The sequence below is a fragment of the Xyrauchen texanus genome, chromosome 40, assembly GCF_025860055.1.
Source record: "Xyrauchen texanus isolate HMW12.3.18 chromosome 40, RBS_HiC_50CHRs, whole genome shotgun sequence".
Taxonomy (NCBI): Eukaryota; Metazoa; Chordata; class Actinopteri; order Cypriniformes; family Catostomidae; genus Xyrauchen; species Xyrauchen texanus.
The window spans coordinates 14354775-14375062 of record NC_068315.1 but is presented as its reverse complement, the minus strand read 5'-3'; the positions used below and the strand labels follow the sequence as shown (position 1 = coordinate 14375062).

At 35.8% G+C, this 20288-nt stretch overlaps 2 protein-coding genes and 1 long non-coding RNA gene across 3 annotated transcripts; all 3 read left to right on the top strand.

Annotated features, from left to right (window-relative positions):
* Nucleotides 1-1322: 1322 nt before the first annotated feature.
* Nucleotides 1323-19944, top strand: LOC127633884 (uncharacterized). Its single transcript, XR_007969270.1, has 4 exons — nt 1323-1637; nt 14134-14254; nt 18081-18615; nt 18843-19944. It is a non-coding gene; the product is annotated as an uncharacterized LOC127633884 (long non-coding RNA).
* Nucleotides 4335-5606, top strand: LOC127633883 (homeobox protein Hox-B6b-like). Its single transcript, XM_052113258.1, has 2 exons — nt 4335-4755; nt 5234-5606. The coding sequence occupies exons 1-2, from the start codon at nt 4335-4337 to the stop codon at nt 5485-5487; spliced, it is 675 nt and encodes a 224-aa protein (XP_051969218.1). The 3' UTR covers nt 5488-5606.
* LOC127633881 (homeobox protein Hox-B5b-like) lies at nt 6855-8901 on the top strand. The gene is made up of 2 exons (XM_052113257.1): nt 6855-7487; nt 7978-8901. Exons 1-2 carry the CDS (start codon nt 6905-6907, stop codon nt 8223-8225), a joined length of 831 nt encoding a protein of 276 aa, XP_051969217.1. The 5' UTR covers nt 6855-6904; the 3' UTR covers nt 8226-8901.
* Nucleotides 19945-20288: the final 344 nt, after the last annotated feature.

Genomic DNA, 20288 nt, shown 5'->3' with positions numbered 1-20288 from the left:
ACAGGTAAAGAATACAAGAACATTTTGAAAAGTATATGCCAAGAATGCGCCCCTTTAAAGCTAAAATAAACCCTTCTCCGTGTAATTCCCAAGTTGTTACATTACATTTCCTCCAATTTCCAAGGAACTGTTTCAGATAAGAGACTCCATAATCATAATGGCTAATTTTCAATACACCAATGGAAATAGAAGTTCTCAGAAAGAATACAACAAACATTAAATACCATTTGTTTTTCGCAGCATTTATTACACGAACAATGATGCATCATTCGGAATAAAAAAGGACACATTTACATTTGTTATTTTGTGTAACAGTCTCTTAAACAAATCTGCAGCTACCTATAGTCATTCAGATGCATTCTCCGATAGATCTCAACGAATAAACAAAGTAAAAATGTAGATACACATTGAAAACAATATTGTATTACAAGTTATTTCCACTTACAGACACGCAACGAGTACAAAACCTACGAGAAATATCCAAGTAAATTGCTAGCTCAAGCACAAAGTTGTTACTAGGAAACATACTTTATTCTTAATGCATACCTCGCATTCTGTTCTGCCTTTGGGCCCTTTTTGGACAGCAGACACTGCTGAGCTTCAAGAGCATTGTCTTCTCGATGTTAACCTACAGCCTATGCTCGGTCACTTTTGGGTTATACTGTTTTATTGCCCCAATAAATGTCGGAAATTACTGTTTGTTCCCAGATACAGGAAGCAATTCTTTCCTCCACGCATGTTTAGTGCTGTAAAAAGATTACACGTTCCATTTGTCTATTCTTCTCTTAAAGTCACCTGACAAAAGAGCCGAACAGTCTCCTATTATTTTAGGGTACCTGGTCAATTCCAGTTTTAGTCCCTTGTGGTACATTTAGTTAGCGAGCTTCTTATTCTTTATTCTAAGCAAGTATATTTTGCTCGTTTATCAATATAATGTGGAACATCACCACACGCTTATTCATTAGGGCCTATGTTTGTTTGAAATATTGTGATACCTTGGTGCAACAGAACACGGTGTGTCTCTTAAATTACGAATAAATTCACGAATTATTGAGAGAAAAAAGAATGCAATACATTTATCAATGGTTCTTAATGAAGTGAGGTCGTGCATTTTCGCTTTTAACGAATAAAGATGGCGGCGACCGACTAGCTGTTGGAGCAAAGCAATAAACTCACAGCTGTTTATGAAAATTTACAACTTTGTGATGGAACTTTATGTGTGGTTCGGCCAGTGGATTGGCTCACAGGGGTCACGTGAACAGCTCTCTGTGAACATGAACTTTTTATGATTTCCCAAGTGGCTATAATGCAGCATTCTTTTGGTCAGGGCGCAGTCAGTAGCAGCTCTGTCCTTTGTGTATTCTTACGTTTGGTTGAAGTAGAAGAATAGGACAAATCTTGCGAATTGTGTGCGTTAATATGGACGAAAAGCACGACGTCACGCTAGTACGAAGCGTCTTCGGATTTTCAAATCAGCTCAAAGTGCATGGGTCAAGATTCACGGAGGACCTTAGTTCATTCTCCCCTAATTTGTCAAGTTGCACCTCCGTCTTGTACACGAGATCCTGGGTCATCGACGAATATGCGTGATTATTTTGGATCATTCCAGTGAAGCGACGATGAACAGGAAAGCAAAGGTAGGACTAGACCTATAGTCTTTTGCACTCCACTTTTTCCAGCAATATCATGATGCAAATGCGTACACAGATTAGTATCCTCTGAAGTATGCCTTTAGTACAACAACAGAAACAGACACAGTTAGAATATTCAAGTTTATAATAACTGGTATATGTAAGATCTCAGACATCCCATGATGGTTTGATGCACTGACAATGCGTTTGGCAAATATTTGTGGCTTTGTTTTTAAAATACAGTCTGATTTATTTGCTAGATAAGGATATGCTTATAATAATTATTATTTTACAGTGTTACAAGATGGCCGCTGTATTCAAATGATTATATGAGAATTACAAAGAGTTGAAGTTTAAAATCAGTATTGTTGAGTTTCTGAATATAATAGCGAAACCCCATTATAGGCAAACATATTTTTACATTTTCTGATAAATGCTGAAAAATGTTAGATGCTGCTTCAGTCATTGTTTTTTTATTGTATTTTTGTATTGTTTTAGTTGGAAAGTGTTTCTCAGAATGTATTTAAATCGATGGGACATTTCTCAATCATTGGTTCATGTTTTTAGTTCTAGCTACTAAACTATTACTAACAGAGAAGATGAAAGGTTCAGTCTCAAAAGCTTTAAGAGCTTTCTTATTTATCTTGAGAATCTTTATGTTGGAAAAATAAAGATTGAAGTCAATGGAATAAACAATATAGTAATTTGTTTGCTGTTTTAGATAGTTTGCTAATCCTGCATCCAAATATAAATAGGGAAAGAAATACGATTTTTAAATATACAATAACATGAGAAATTGTTCTAACCATAAAAGGGCACACCTTATCTCAATTCTTGCTCTGTGATGTCATCTAGTGACGAGATCTGGTAACTGGTGAAATGTCTGTTTAGGAAGGTGGTGTCTCTCAGTGCACGTGAACTCAAAGAGTGACGCAAAGACCTCTAGCATCCCTTAAAACAGGGCTACAATGAGCAAGTAATAGCCATATGCAGTTTGTGAGTCGTAATGTCTTAAATGTAGCTTGTCTGATCTTTACGTTTTATACATTTTTTTTAGTTAGCTATTCAGTTGTAGCGTATTTCTCTGCTCATAGAAACGGACCTTCTTTCTTTCTTTCTTTCTTTCTTTCTTTCTTTCTTTCTTTCTTTCTTTCTTTCTTTCTTTCTTTCTTTCTTTCTTTCTTATTTATTATAAACGAGTGAGCTCTTTTGTATCCAATCATTGGGTGAGAAAAAATCAAATCAAATTTCAACCTAAATCAAATTTCATATTTTTCTAATGATAACAAGAAAAGAACGTCTGCAGTCTCAACCATGTGAGAATATCACAGAACTTCAAGGGATTAACTCACAACAACAACGTCATTGTGTAGGCCTACATAGCTGCAGCCTATCGATATTCAATAATACCTCTCAAGATCAATTATTACTAATTTACAGAAATGAATAGTGCCTCATGTATAGTATTGTTTTTGGAGAGGTTTCCTTTCGCCATAGCTTAATCATAGCCTTATACTGTGATATCCTACTGAAATATTTATATAAATATTGCAAATAAATGCAAAGTGTTTAATTTATGATTTTGTTTTTATTAATTTGGTATTTCTTGGATACTAGACGTCACTTTTCAATACAACCGCACAATAAAAAAACGAAGCCTGCTGTACCTCCTGTCATACGACACATTTGTTGTCGATTAAAAAAACAAAAAAACAACACAAAATTTAAAATCGAAATGATGGTTAATGTGTTTGATTTATCTTAAACCTATTTTAAATGTCATTAAATGTATAGTTTTTAATGCATTTCGTTTTTTTTAATGAACAAAACTTGCCAAATTATGTATAATATTTACACAATTACGGTGTTTAAATATTCTGTGCTTGCTGCGCATCTGGAGGAAAAATAAAAGACATAATATTTTGATATAGTAATTGAAATAAATAAATAAATAAAGGGCTCATATGCATTAAAATGGGGGTTATTTTGTTAAATTATTTATATGATTCACTCTTATTTGTAATTCCGGTGTGCCCGAGGGATACAGTATTCTTTAAACAAGGATAATTACCTTTCGGCAATTATCCTATCGGCTTATGTCTGCGGAATATTATCGTTTTCTATTAAGAGAACGCGTTTTATGTGTGAACAGGGATGTTGTAAGAGCTTTAACAGATCAACGTGTTAAAAGTGGTTTTGTGTAATTCCCTTGTGCACACCTAAATGTAATATTTGCATTTAAATTGCCAAAAAGTTTGAGCAATGCACATTTGAATTACCAGAAAGTCACAATTATATTAACATGTATCTACCATTTTACACATTTAGCTGGACAATATGTAAGTTCTGAAAAAGTGAACTATTAAACGCACACTTCTTAAAGCACAATTATATATTAGACATCGCATCTAGATTGTTTTTGCGCTAAACAGGTAAAAACACTCGCGTCCTAGTGATTTTATGTGCCCTAGGGATTCCATTCTGCGCAACAAGAGGGCCCCCACCTTAAATGTTATCCTGACGCCAGAGGTGCTCATGATTGGTCAGACACTGATCAGCTGGTCCCTTTCCCCGCGATCTCAGATTGGCACCTCGCCACCCCCCTTCGGCTAAAACCAAATCTCAGATAAAGTAATGGCAAAAACCACTTGGACTATAAAACACAACAAATCATAACACCCGGACAATAACACTGGCCACCCCATGAGTTCCTATTTCGTCAACTCAACTTTCCCCGTCTCTCTACCCGGGGGACAGGAGTCTTTCTTGGGTCAGATACCGCTATATTCCACTGGATATACAGACCCTTTAAGACACTATCCAAGCGCTACGTTCGGAGCGACCAATGTCCAGGACAAGGTTTATACCTCCTCGTACTACCAGCAAGCTGGAGGCGTTTTTGGGAGAAGCGGATCCACCAGTGCTTGTGACTATACAGCATCCAATATTTACCGAACCGCTGACCGTTCCTGCGCTCTCGGAGGTCTGGAAGACTCGCTGGTTCTCACCCAGGACCAGTGCAAGACGGACTGCACTGAACAGGGCACAGAGAGATATTTTAACAGTGAAGACAAACCGTGCACCACAGTTTACCCATGGATGCAGAGGATGAACTCGTGTAACGGTAAGATACTAGTTTGAGAATGTGACGTTTTGCATGTCTTAGAAATAGAGGCGTAATTCACATTACTTTCCAGTTCTTTCCAGTAGACAAGAGTCTGTATCTTTATGAAAAGTTATACCCAAATGAAATACACGGATGCAATACATCCTGAATACTGCGCTTTTCAGCAATACAATGATTAGACCTAATCATTTTCATCCCAAATCATTCACATTTCCAAATATTGGAGCAAGTCGTTATAACACATGCATGCCTTTCAGCAGGCTATAATTTCATACAATTGGTCTAGTCATACAGATCAAGCAACTCACACGCAAATGCGATGCAGTTGTCAAATCTGATGTCACTCAAGTAATAATCAGCATGATAATGATAACGGTGACACGTGAAACAGTGCTTTTATCCTCTATGTTGACCAGTCAATTGTTGTTTTTGCTGGATGTTGATGTAGCATGTCTATTTTTTTTTTTTTTTACAGGAATGCCTGGCAGCACTGGCCGCAGGGGTCGTCAAACCTACACTCGGTTTCAGACTCTTGAACTGGAAAAGGAATTCCATTTTAACAGATATTTGACCAGGAGGCGAAGAATTGAGATATCACACGCACTGTGTTTGACGGAGCGACAGATCAAGATTTGGTTCCAAAACCGTAGAATGAAATGGAAAAAGGAGAATAAAGTTATGAACTCTAAGGTCAGCGAGGAGGAGGAGGATGGTGGAAAGGCGGGATAGCCCAAATTATAAAAAACATTCTCCTATAAGCACTGTACATAACATGTAGCCTGTAGTTTTAATTAATATTTTCTTGTGGTCTGCCTATGGAAAAAACATACCTATTGTATTTTATGTTGACATAAACGTCAAGGGAGTCCTTTTTATAAGTCACGGTTTTGTGGTGGTATGAAACCAGGCGTCTTCAGTAATGACGGTAAAAGAGATCCCATCCTACCACTACTGTATATTTGAAGGCATTTGGCCATAATTAACTAATATGACAAGTATTGTCTCTCTGTTTAACTATTTAAACATTGTAATGTCTATTATTTTAAGGAACTCGAGTTTATGTTTAACATGTTTACATTTTCAAATGAAATGCTTCACACTGAATATGTATTTCGGTCCATGTTTTGTGCTAGAAAAATAAGAAAATGGGACATTTTGATGCTTAATTTATTGGGTCGTCACATTGTGTACTTGAACATGTGAATGCACTACGGATAATACGTTAGCTCACTTCATTAAAATGTCATTTTATCAATAAAATGATTGTTTAACAACGATTGTGTTTAAATGCTCTGTATTTTGTACGGACGTCTGCTCTGGTTTTATAATGTGCGGCATTAGCCAGACATAGGCAATAATCAGTTATCATCTTATTTTATGCGTTTGTGTAGAGCACTCTACAGGACATAAGAATATTATTTGATAAACATCTGCTTCATTTTTATTTTTTATTTTAATTATAATTAAAATAATAATCGTTTCACTGCATTGTAAGTTGTAATTAAGCAGTCTGATTGAAAATCCAGCCAGTCGTGTCTATTTTTGGTTGATTTAGGGCTTAGCTTGACGATCAAAATGAAGGTTGACTAACTTATTTTAAGGAGCCACAATGCTTAATACTACCATCATTTTTGAATGGAAAAACTGAAGCACTAGGGATTGTTTAGCATAAAACAAATGCCTTTATACACCATTATAAATTCACAATCTGCCTTAAATTTGCGTACATTTATTTGTAAATACGACAGCTTATTCTATGCAGTGAAAACAATGTTAGAAACTGATGCTGAAGGCTCCCCGAATGTGCAGGTTTTTGGGCATTTTACAGTTTCCCCCAGTAGGTGACGCCCTTTGCTAACGTGGGACGAGGCGCACGATGGGGAGGCACCATTGAGTTAAACCTAACGATCATCATTTCGTCATCATTTGTAACCATAGAGCATGAATTACCTCTTGAAGTCATCAGAGAGAATTTACGACTGGTCAACAAAGGCACGTGATGCCCTAACGCTCTCCCATATTTGGCCGCATACATGGCAAAAACGAAGTACAGTGCATTTCTATAATTCATTATTACATCATAAATTGTGCGGCGCTGGATTTTAACGACCAAGATCTACAAATCAAGACATTTTAAAACATCCAAATGAGCTCTTATTTTCTAAACTCGTTCTCAGGGCGCTATCCTAATGGGTCTGACTATCAGTTACTAAATTATGGTTCTAACGGCGCTATGAACGCTTCTTACAGGGACTCAAGCAATATGCATTCCGGCGCTTACGGTTACAACTACAATGGAATAGACCTTAGTGTAAATCGTCCCAACAATAGCCATTTCGGAGCAGTTGGAGATAATTCTCGTGCGTTCCAAAACCCGGGTCAGGAGACCCGGTATAGACAGTCGAGTTGCTCGCTCTCGTCTCCAGACCTCTTGTCTTGTGGCACCAGCGAGACTCTGGAATTGAAAGGTTCCTCTCCACCTTCCGATCAAAGCACACCAGTGGGCAACAACAGACTCGCCAACAGCAGCAGTCTCACCAGCAGCAATAGCACACATTTTGCAGACACAGATGACACCAATGTCTCGTCCGAGACCGAGGAAGGAGCACAGACAATCACCACAACACGCATGCAGAAGCAAGAATCTGTCGCGTCCTCGACTACAACACCTAACGACGGTCAAACTCCACAGATATTTCCATGGATGAGGAAACTGCACATTAACCATGGTACATCTCTCTTATTTTGATTTAGAGATCATGAAGTGACCTTAGTAAACTGTTATTTTCATAATAGCCTAGTCGAAATGACAGAATGTGCTTCACCATGGATCAGCCTATAATTGTCATATTTGTGAATTAGAAAAAATGCATGTAATGGTCTTCAGATTCATACAACCGTCTTATTAATTTGTGTTAATATTTCTATTACAAATAGTAATGTTTAGAGAGACCGCTGACTTAGCCTTATTCTATAGTTGATATATATATATAGAATAAACATTATTCTAACATATATCTAAGGTGACTGTAGAATTATTGCGCATGAGAGAAGCCATAAAAATGGAACAGTTGTTAGGCTAGTAAATAGGCTAAACATCGCCTTGAATATGCATAGAATCAGTCAACATGACCCAAAATGTAACAGACAACTAAGACCCATTCCGTCTGATAGCTTTGTAATGTTTGCTGATTGTCTCTGTGCCCTTGCTTATGCCAGATATGACTGGACCTGATGGAAAACGGGCTCGAACCGCCTACACACGCTACCAGACGCTCGAGCTGGAGAAAGAGTTCCATTTCAATAGATATCTCACGCGCAGGAGGAGAATAGAGATAGCTCACGCGCTCTGCCTCTCAGAGAGGCAAATCAAAATCTGGTTCCAAAATCGCAGGATGAAATGGAAGAAGGACAATAAACTGAAAAGTATGAGTCTCGCTACAGCGGGGAGCGCATTTCAAAATTGATCAAATTACGTCCACCGCTGGAAAAATTCGACTACTGTTACAGCGCTGCACCTTTCAGCTTGTTGATTTCACCTGCCAACGTGTAATTTTCCCGTGCAACTCCAATTACCTGTTGAATATTGTTATTATCACTTATGCTAAACTAGTTACAATTGCCATAAAATGAGTGTGAAAGTCAAGTGTGTTTCAAGTTTATACATTCGTGGAAGAAAGCATGTTCCATGTGAGCTATTCGTGCAACGTAGACCTGTTACTAGAATTATGTACAGTACAACTCGCACTACCTAACTATCGTAAGTGATAGTAAAAGAAAAAGAAAACTTTTGTTGTATCCTTGAACTTGTATTGAAACGTCATGTATTATTCAAGCAACATGCTATATTCTTATTATGTGCCGGGCTTATTAATTTCTCGTAGATGATACGTGCATCGCGAGAAAAAAAAAAAAAACTCTTTCGCACTTACATTTCTGTACTTATGTTGCAGCACAAGATTATTTTGGGCTCATAAGATGCCCCATGGAGAATGTCTTTATACAGCAGTGACCAATATGTTATTTGTAGTACACAACGTGAGTTATGAACGTTCTGTGTTAAAAGTTGGAGATAAAATGTTTTGTCATTAACATGTTGATGCAATCTCTGCCATTTTTGTATTTGTGTCTAAAATGAAAATGAGTTAAACCAAAAAGAAAAATAAAGTTTTCTCTGTATATGATGTCTCTGCTTCTCTGTAGGTCTGTTTGGATAGTTGACTGAACCACACTATGGCTATAATGCTCATGTTTACTCACCAGTTTATTGCCTGATATTTTACACTGTAAATCATTAAATGAAGCTAGATGCAAACACGTTCTATTATAAACAACCTTGACTTATAAACTAAGAAAGAATACTCTATATGCATTGCTGTGCGACGACATTTTGGATTTTAGTGCAGAAAATTATCTTATAACTCAACAATAACTTGTGTGAAACAATAACTTAACCACTTAACTTACCTTGCAATGCTCAAACCGGATGAACATGTTATTTTACTATCTGCATTATTTGTATGAAACAACAAACATAAATTCTACCCCGAGTATTTCTTCTGAAGTCCCGTCCATAACACCAACATGTAGCTCTTGGTAGTTCTAACAAAGTCACGTGAGGTCCATAAAGTTAGTTTTATGGTTTTAAGGGGGTTGACAATGTGCTACATAATTCACATTCTTGAATGCAACTGACTGTTTAACTGCTTCAGCGGGATTCTAAAGGTTGTGGGCAACATGCGGAGGATTCTCAGTAAACTGGCAGTCGTAATATCCATGCTGACTTGGCTGTCAGCAATCATTTATATATATATATATATATATATATATATATATATATATATATATATATATATATGCCCCATGCAATATATATGTAATATTTAATTTATTTATTTATTTTTGCTGGATGTGAAACGATAAGCAGACTGTCTTCTCTGGCGTTATCAAGTAAGTCTTAATCTTGTCTTAGATGATCATTTCATTTAATTGTTTTCAAAAGGATCGGGCTGTTTAGCTAATTGCTATTGCTGAAAGGTTTAATGCAAAGATATAAAAAATTACCTATGAAATTAGGTTTACGTTATTGATTAAAAACAATGGGTCATAAAATTCTAATAATGGTGCTTGCACATTTTGTACCATGTACGTGACTGAAGCGTCTGGATTGTGCAATGGCAAATATTTTCTTTATGGAAAATATTTGCTTTCATGAATACTTGCTGAAATAAATCTGAACCCTCCTCCACTTTTATGAAAAAAAAAATAAAAATAAATAAATAAATAATAAACAAATAATAAAAAAATCTTCTTGGCTACAAATGTCCAAAAATATTTGGAATTGTGAAATCACCTCTGGTTATCCCTTAACACAGCCAGAGAGGGGTTGCATGGTAAATGTATCAATAAGCAAATTGAAACATTACAGGGAAAATAAATGTTTTGTCCATTATGCTGTATCTGACTTTGAAAAATATGTGCAACAATTCGGAGACGCCAAAAGAATAGAGAATGTTGTGTCTTATTTTTGTTTTGGTTAGGGGAAAAAAACAAGAGATACAAGTGGTCTGAGAACAGGATGTTGCTAACTGTACAATTTGCTCGTGATTGAAACGGTTCCTCGATTCATAACTATTAAAGTCACATTGTACTCGTGTTTTGCATATTGATAGGGGTAATCTGGGCGCTGTTCTCATCAATTATTCATTGGGAAGGGATCACTCCGAGGTCAGGAGACGAGAGAGCAAAAGCAAAAGCAAAAAAAAAAGTGCAGTTTTGGTGTGATTCAGACTGATGCAACGCTGCTTCATCACCAGCAGGGCCCGCCTCACACCGGGCTCCTGATCTCCGGCTGTTAGTCCTTGTGCACACCTTGTAATTCTGATGCTTCAGGTTTGTCATGAAGGCAAAATTAAGTTTAGAATAAAATAAAAAAATTAAACAGACCTCATGCGTGAAAAATGGGAAGGGTTTTCCTTTGGGCAGTTCAAATGGTATTTGTTTGTTTTGGTGTTATTCTCACACAGAACAATTGGCAGAATTCTCAAAACTATATGACTAATGGTAGGCTATAATCATAAAGATATGGGGCCTACAACGAGAAAAAAAATTATATTGCAATTTCATATTTCCAAATATCAATGCTATTATTCAAATATTGAGAAGAAATAAAGCATTAGTCTCTTCTGTGACAGCGCGTGGCATGGTTAGGATCAGAGTTCATGTTGAGGTCACTCATCTGTAATTGTTGACATCATTCTCAGCTGTGGTGGCAATGACAGAATACTTAAAAAAAAAAAAAAAAGAGAGAGAGAGATTTGAAAGCAGCTATTAAGCATATTCTGACAAAGGCACATAGCCTAAGCTATAGCCATTTAGGCACGTTTTTGATGATGCTAATAATAATAATAAATTAACATATTGCTAATTTGAATTAGGCTATATTGATGCCTATATTTAGGTGTACCTTCTATATTCATCAAGTGCTATTGTTTGTCGTAAAAATACATCTGGATGAGAAATGTATCACAAATATGCTCTTGTTTAAAAAAAACACAAAAAAAAAACACATGGCAGCTGTGGTTGCCAGAATAATTATATAACAAAATACAGTAAAAATGTAAACAACTTTACTGAACAACCTGTACATTTTACAGTTTAAAACGGTTGTGATTTACATGACAACGATGTCACTGTAAAAAATAATAATAATAATAATTCTGTTAAATTTACATTAAAAAACGTCATAAACTTGATATTAGACTTCTGAAACTGTAAAAATCTGCTTTTACCTCACAATGTTATATGTATATGTTAATCACTGTAGTAACTACAGAAGGGCACATATTGACACGAAGTTCACCAAAAGTGGCTCTTCCAGGAGCAATGAACAATAAACATGTAGTGCTCAGTGTCAAACACACACACACACACACACACACACACACACACACACACACACACACACACACACACACACACACACACACACACACACACACACACGAAATGTAGATATTGCAGTAAACATTAACTTAACTACATTAAATATAACACAGAACACCCAAATGTACATAACTGATATTAAAAACATAACTATTCCCATAAAATATAATGAAATGTTATGGGTCATTCAGGGAATTCTGGGAACGTCAGATGACGTTTTTTTTTTTACTGTAATTTTAACAATAATTTACTGTAAAAAATACACGTACTCTCTTGTTACTTTTAACAATGTTCTTTTTACAAGTCAAAAATTTCATTTTACAACATTTTATTGTAAAAACTACTGTATTGTCTTTTAAAATACATTACATGTTTTGACTATATTTTACAGGTAATACTCGTTTGTCAATTTACTTTTTTTTTTTCTGTATCGTTTTTTTACTGTTACAGACATTTATTTACAGTGCAGGGTCAATTACAATAATTCTTGATGCATTTAATTAGTGGCCTTTTATATTTCTATTTTACTTGATCGTAGTGAGAACACATTCAGGAACGAACTCGAAATGTGCAGCAGCCGGACGTCTATTGAAGTAGAGCAATGATATTTCGCTTAAGGTCATCTTGCATTTTTCATAGTTGATCATTATGAGCCCAAAAGGTTCTGTGATGTCTCAAACGATGCTGTTGGAACACTTGTCCAGCACAAACATAGACGAAATGAAAGTCTGACACAAAACATGCTTAATACATAAAATTTAACAAATGGAAATGAAAATGCAGGCAATGAAACAAGATTGGGGACCACACAGGTACATTTACCCATCTCTTTACATGGTCTGAAGATTTCAGACTGTAAGCAATGGATTCGACTTGTGATCGTGTATTTTCTTTTGTGTTTTTGACTGTTGTTATATGAATCGTTTATAGAGAAATGTTTTTCCATTCCTGAACTGAGATCTTATATTATTTAGTCTAATGTTGCAGAGATAATGAAAGTAAATAGCAAATAACAACTAATAACGAGATGCACACTTGACGGATTTTGGTTTCATTGACTGGATGGAAATGTAAATGTTAACTGTGTGTGATGATGAAAGAATCAACTGCTGTTAGAAAAGTTTATCATCTAGCGGTGATGTCTGTCATCTATATATACCCTGTAGATCCGAATTTGTGTGAATAGATTGTCGCAAATTCGTGTCTTGGGGGATATGTTGTTGACACAAACACAACGTCATATTGGAAATGTGGTGATACATTTTCTGTCCCTCGCAGGCATTATGTCAGTTTCTTTTTGTATTTTTATTAATGGAGACCTAGTGCTTCTTTAGACTTGGTTTAGATCTTGATAATTAGACAATACATGATAATACATTTCATTACATGGTAACAATTGCTGGCCAAACACAATGTGACAAAAAATCAACCAGCGACTGACTCACATTTTTATTTTTCCTGCATGATCATTCACGTTGAGAATAGGCTATTCTCAATTTATATATATATATAAACTAAATAGACAAATAATCAGCTAAATATCTTTCCATGTCCTCAGGAACTTTTCTAAATTTGGTTAATACGTATGATTTCGTGCGACCGCACTCATATGAAGTACTGTGACTTTTACTAGAGCAAATGACATCAATGGACATCAATACACCACAATTACTTGCTTCTGTCATGCAACAGCTTGCTCTCATGTTTACACACTCTACTGATTGGTTGAGTTTAGATAAGGGATTTGGGCAAGGGCATAATATCAATAAGTATGTCCTGCATGTTTACATGGACGATCATACGCCAATTATGCTAAGAAGCCGATAAGGTGTAAGGTCATGTAAACAGCTAACACGGTTTCCTTTATCGGTGTAAGGCCATAAATGGCTTAAGAATAAACCAATCAAATCAGATTTTTGCCAATTACCCCGATTTATTTGACCAGCGTTCTTACCGGCTACCCAATGTGCGAAAGTGTGAAGACTGTTTACACTGTTGTCTAAAGCAGAGGTTGACCAGAGGATGTCAAATCTCGTGCAAAAGCGGTTTTTTTTTTATACATTAAAATATTTACGCAATTCAAGCATTTTTCATGACAAATTAGATCAAATTGAATTGTGTAATCTTTAACAAAATTTTAATTTAAACATCAAATCTGTTATTTAATTTTCTTAAAGATTACTTAACTCGATATACATTTTTTATAACATCTTCAAAATATAATATTTTAATTTATGATTAGCCTATACATAAGTAAAATCATATTAGGCTATGATTATACAATAATCGACAATATAAGAAAACTTGAGAATGTGGCGCTTATTGCATTTCAGAAGAAAAAAAAAAACCTAATGACTTGTCACTAACTGTTTTGTAGTTTAAGTCAACAATGTTTTACTATATAAACGTGGCTTTCTCATTCATTTTCAGCAACAAGTGTATCCCAATGAGTCTGTAACCCCAGGGGGACTTCAAATGTCTCATTGTGTTAATCATCAATCCTTTGGACAGACTGCACACAATCGGGAAGAAGGAACATGACAAGAGAAAGGTATTACTATTATTTTCCAGATATTCAGGATGTGGAAATACTGCCAAATGTCAACTGAGTGAATAGCTTTGTGACAATTTACTAAATTTATATTAGCTTTTAGCTGATATGTATGAATAATTGTATTGTTTTTAAGTGGGACAATGCATACTATTTTATTGTTAGGTCTACTAATTTTTTGCTAGATTTGTACATGTATGCGTGATTTAATTCATTTAATATTTAACGCATGTGCATATTTGTGTTATTCTGCCGTTAATATAAAAATAGCTAATTCAATGAGAATGGTAAAGAGGCAAAGGGTTACGCATCCCTAATTTGCTGTCACGTGACTAATTAAATAATTGATGGAGAGGCTGCAGAGCAGAAAGGCAATGTAGCCAAGTCGTCAAGACTGTAGGCTATAATTTTGGGAGAAAATTCTCCGGAGCTTTTCCTTATCAAGAAACTACTTTATGCACTTTGTTGTGAACAAGAATAGAAGGTTGCACAGATACAGCAAACCATCACATATTGTGAATATGTCTATATCAAAGCATTTAGATATCTGTTAAATTGAAACGGACTAATCATCTGACTGTTAGAGGCCAATGTTGAGAAGTAGGCCTACATCAACACATTGTTGCCGCTGCTGGCTCTCACCATCTTATTCATCAGCTCATTTCAATGATATTGTGTGAATATACTGAACTTTTCTGCTGCCGTGACAAATAAACTAGACTACAGCAAAACACAACACAAGTCACAGGCGTGCTGTTATTTTACTATAATATATCTGTAATCTGTTATTATGTTATTATGGATTCTTATAACATAATGTCTACATTTTTAGCAGGCTTATGCTCTCACTTATAAAGCTGTCAGTAGCCCACTGTTAAAAACTACACCAATGTAAATATTTTGCCTCTAGTTAGTAGGCTACATCTCGATGATTCATTTCGTCGTCAAATTATCAGTGAAGGCTATACATGTCAAGGTGAAGGGGTCAATAAGAAGGTTAAAGGATATCTGTAAAGGCCTAGGCTGGTACATCTGTGTGTGGTGACTGTTGTTATGCCTAGTCCGCAATGCTATGACGAATCCACTCCTGTATGAGCACGTGCGCAAAGTAATGGAACGATCAACTTGAGAGATCAAAAGGCCTCGGACCTTTAGGAAATTGATCGCTGGACCATCCCAAGACAGCGGCACTATCTAATCTTCAACATCAGTAATCACAATATCATGCACGAATAATTCGAAACAGATGTCCCAGCATTTGCTAGAGTTTACTGCCATTTTATTATAAAGATGGCATGGAGCACCAAACATCTTGCTCTGAAGCGCACCAGATGTCTTTATGTTTCAGGCAATAAAACTATAATTCCGAGTTCAAAGCTCGTTTTCGACATTTGTGGCATGAAGTTTACATGATGTAGTTTCGACATTTCCCACTTTTTCTTAAAAAAAAGCAAACCTTGATTACAGTGAGGCAACAATGGAAATTAATGTGTCCGATTTAAACAATAGAATACTCACTGTTTCAAATAACGACAAGACGTAAACACTACGCGTGTTAACATGATGTTAGTGTGATAAAATAGCTTACTAATCTTTTCTGTGTAATTATAGCAAATTGTACAGACTTCGTTGCCATGACAACGGAACGCATAAACCTATAGTATTTCCGCAAAAACGACTTCGCAGCTCAAATAATACACACGTTTAAAAAGAAGTAGCCAAGTGTTTTTATAAAATGATAAGCTTCACATTTCTACCTTCATGCCCTCCAAAAATTGGCCCCATTCACTTGAGTTGTAAGTGCCTCACACAGTAACCTCGATGTTTGCTTTCTCTAATAAAAGGAGGGACGAATCTGAGTTATTGTTGTGGCAATGAACAATATGCGACAAAGGCTGTCGAATGAGTTTACCTTGTAATGAACTCGGAATATTCCTTTATAACAGTTATAGAAATTTGGTATCAATATATAAAAAAATGTTTTATCCGTATGGCTACCCTAGACACATTTGCAGAAAAAAGGTCGTTTCAGCTGTCATCATTATTTTAATATGAGATGTACTAATGCATCTGAATCAACACTGTATTACAATTAAGCTCTGCTATTAAGTGCAAGTGACATTTAACTTAAAATAACTTTTTGTCATGGTTTATGTGAACCTTGATAAACGCTCTCTGATCTTTGGCATGGACCACGTAAATACTGCTTTAGAGCAACATCCTGATCTTGCTTAATTTTTGTTTGTTTCCCAGTTCAATTTATATCGATTGCTAACACTGAGATAGGCTACATCCTTCTTTGACTCCATCAGCTTACCTTTAACACTCAAGACATCTGCAATTCTCTCAGAAGAGGCAGTTTTCTTACCGTCTGATATTTTAACAGAAGTGCAGGCCTATTTATTTTAGGCAATTATTTTTGTTCTTTTATCACGTAATGACCTAAACTATGTCTTGGTTAGTCTTATAACGAACTGATTGGTCTTATTATGTTATAATTGCACCAGTCTGTCGCTGAGTTTAGCCATATTTGTCACACGGGATCCTTTGGCTTTTATCACACGGGGTAAGCATTTATTGTATTTTATCGTCAATTCATGGTGAGCAAACTCATCTGTGACAACTATTCAACGACACTTACAGCAGAGCTGCGGACTGGTGCTGAATACATACAGCTATCTATGTAGTATATGTTATATGCTAAAGGGGATATATGTTTTCAGCGAGGATTCTTTAGGCTATTGGTGATGTGAGAGAATTACACGTACCCTGTGCAATTACATAATATGTATTAATAACCAAATGCCCCTCTAATTTGTGACTTGTTTTGACGTATTTAAAGTGTAGGCTAACTACAACTCTTCACCAAGTCAAGCTTTGTGAATGGAGGATGTGTCAGAATGATTAATCACCTAGTACTCTGACTAAAGTTCAAGAGGAGTTCATAGAGCTTTGTGCTTTCTTCTGTAACATTGCACACTCCTTTTCCCGTTAAATTATGGTATCATAGGCACTGTTAAATAGGCTTCATTAAATAGATTTGTCAGTTCAAGAAAACACCAGCATCATATTTTGAATAATTATTTAGAACCCGTCACATTGTTAAAACCATTTTAAACACGTTGAGAATTAGTTACTGTAGGCCTACAGGTCGTTCGAAATAATTAATTCAAGAGTATTATTTTTTTTGCACCCGATTCATAGTTAAAGTTCTTCTTTGCAGTTCATACATGTTCGTGGACAAATGTCTGTTCTCAAATGTGAAAACGTTATTGACGTATTTGTGTTGCCTCTCGTTCCAAAATGCAACTACATAAGAAGGTTAATATGTTTTATTTGCAAGAGAATATTTAGTCGAAGGCTACACTTAAACCCTACACTTGCCCTGAGGGTTTAATATCTTAAGTGGGATATCCGCGTTACATCGTTTCTCTAAGGGTATGTTTGTGCAATTGTTCGTATACAGTTAAGAGTCTGTTGTCAACATAAAAATGTCTCATATCCTGTTTTACATTGTGCACATGGACGTGTAAAAGAAATGCACGGTCTAAAAAGGAATGAATTTCATTCATTTTCTTCTGATTTACTTTGCTTGCATTGGATGGCGTTGCGCATGTTTTCTTCATGCATCTTATCAAATGCTGCTTATAAATTATCATAAAGAAAAAAAAAAACATTGCATATTTTTTCAGAGGTATAGTGGTTGAACATTTTTGATTTCTGGCAGTGGGGTCCACAAGACAGACAGTATTCATATATTTCCCCCCTTCATTAGCGAAGATTGATTTATGTCCCCTGACTCACACCATGTTGCTCTGACCCTTAGGTCATCTTCCAGCGGGCTTCCGGAACCATACTGCCACATGACACGAGAGGCCAGAGTTTTGCTAAAAACTTCAGGAAGGACCCATTTAACTGATGAAATCTGTCCAGAAAATGCAGATAACGAGCAACAACGGTTGTCCCACGCCGTCGCAGTATTACTCGCAACAAAGTCGTAATGCATTCGAGCATTATAAAACAGTAAAAACTTCATCATCCCAGGCGCATTGGGACAGCGACCGCCAAGGACCAACTTACTCTGCTTCCCCATAGAAGTGGGATACAGAACGAGGTACAGAGGACGTTAATAAACAAAGGGGATTGTGCAGATGATAGATTTGCTTATTTGGATAAACTCTATCAAAGTTTTAGATCCTCAATCAAGCTGCCAAGTCGTCAGTGTTCAGCCCTTAAAACTGCTGGAGATGTAACTCGAAGAATCAACTCTTTAGTCTGTTTTACCAATCGCATGTTTCCTTGGATTGCAAAATTCAAGAAAAACCCTACAAAGAAGATTCACAGCGCTTAGTCTATTGATGGTAAGTGGTAAGTAAATAGCCATGCAAGTGTAATAGGGCAAACCAAAGCAAATTATTTACCAGTAAGAATAATAATTAAAAAAAAAATGTAATCAGTTTTGGTCAAGCAACAGTAGGACCTAGGCTACAGTCTGTGTTGGCAGTTGTAAATTCAGAGATTGCTGATTACATCTGAATTAAATGTATTTTAACAAATGTAATTGTGTTAAAATTCATATCTTTAACAGAGTGCAGAAGCGACAAGAAGACCCCACTGGGATTCATTGCCTCCAAAAGTTCACGTACTGCATAAGTGCCCACTGCCCCGTAGAGCTTGAGGAGTTCTACTTCAATCGTTTGTGCAGACGGGGACGTGTGGAAATTATCAGTTTGCTCAAACCCAATAAGAGGCAGATAACGTTCTGAACTGCAGGTCAAAAATGATGCCACATTTGCTGGACAATCTCTAACCAAAAGCCAACAATCGCCTTTGCAAATAGACAGATTCTATCAGTGACCGAACCTTTGCAGTCCTGCAAACTTCAGAGGAACTGCTCTGACCAGGTTTATCAAAGCCCTTCCTGTTCTTTTGTACCGAATCTTGCACCAGTTGAATGTCCTCGATTTGTGAACGATTTCGCTTCTCTTGAGTATTCCGAATACGAGTGGAAGATTTGTGTATGGTATCCACTTTGCCTCATGTGCAAAGTCCACCCTCGTATGTTATTCCCCGAAGTATGTATGACCTTACTGTTCATCCGGCAGTTCAACCGCTTTTCTCCAGAAACATCCCATCGGCGGGGCATTCGACCTTTCAGCACTTCTCATTAAAGTAAAGCTCCGTAGGCATATTATTTAATTCCAGATGTATGGAATAGGCTATTTACAAAATTAAGTCAATGGCAAATAATTGTCAATTATTGGTATTATTAAATGCATTTAAATGACAATGTGCAAACATTTAGGCCAATTAATTTGCGGTTTTAGTTCGTGAGATTTAGCTCCTTTTTAATGGCTTCTAAGTCAAGGTATTTCTCGCAATGTTTGGGCAAATTAAACGTCTTTGCTGAAAATACCTTCTTTGTCCCAATGGAATGACGAATGCTTCCCTTATGTTACAGGCATGTAGTAGCCTAATAATAAAAATGGACGAAAAATTAACTTGGACGTTTTTATGTTTGAACTATAAAATGTCGATTTACATCAACATCTAACTCAGTGGCGGTTCTTGGTGCCCTAAGCGAGATCCGACGTTGCGGCCCCTTAACTTCCCAACCCAAAAGAAAGAAATCCATGCTTCTGGAATGGCATGAGGGTGAGTAAATGATGAGAGAATTTTCATTTTTTGGGTATAACTAATGAATAGAAATGAAGTAACTACATAGGTGTATGTATGTATATATATATATATATATATATATATATATATATATATATATATATATATATATATATATATATATATATATATATATTTGGCAAATTATATTAACATGTACATATATATATATATATATATATATATATATATATATATATATATATATATATATATATATATATATATATAGACTATATATATATATATATATATATATATATATATATATATATATATATATATATATATATATATATATATATATAAAACCTAAATTGCACAATTCAATTATATTCAATAAATAAAGAACATG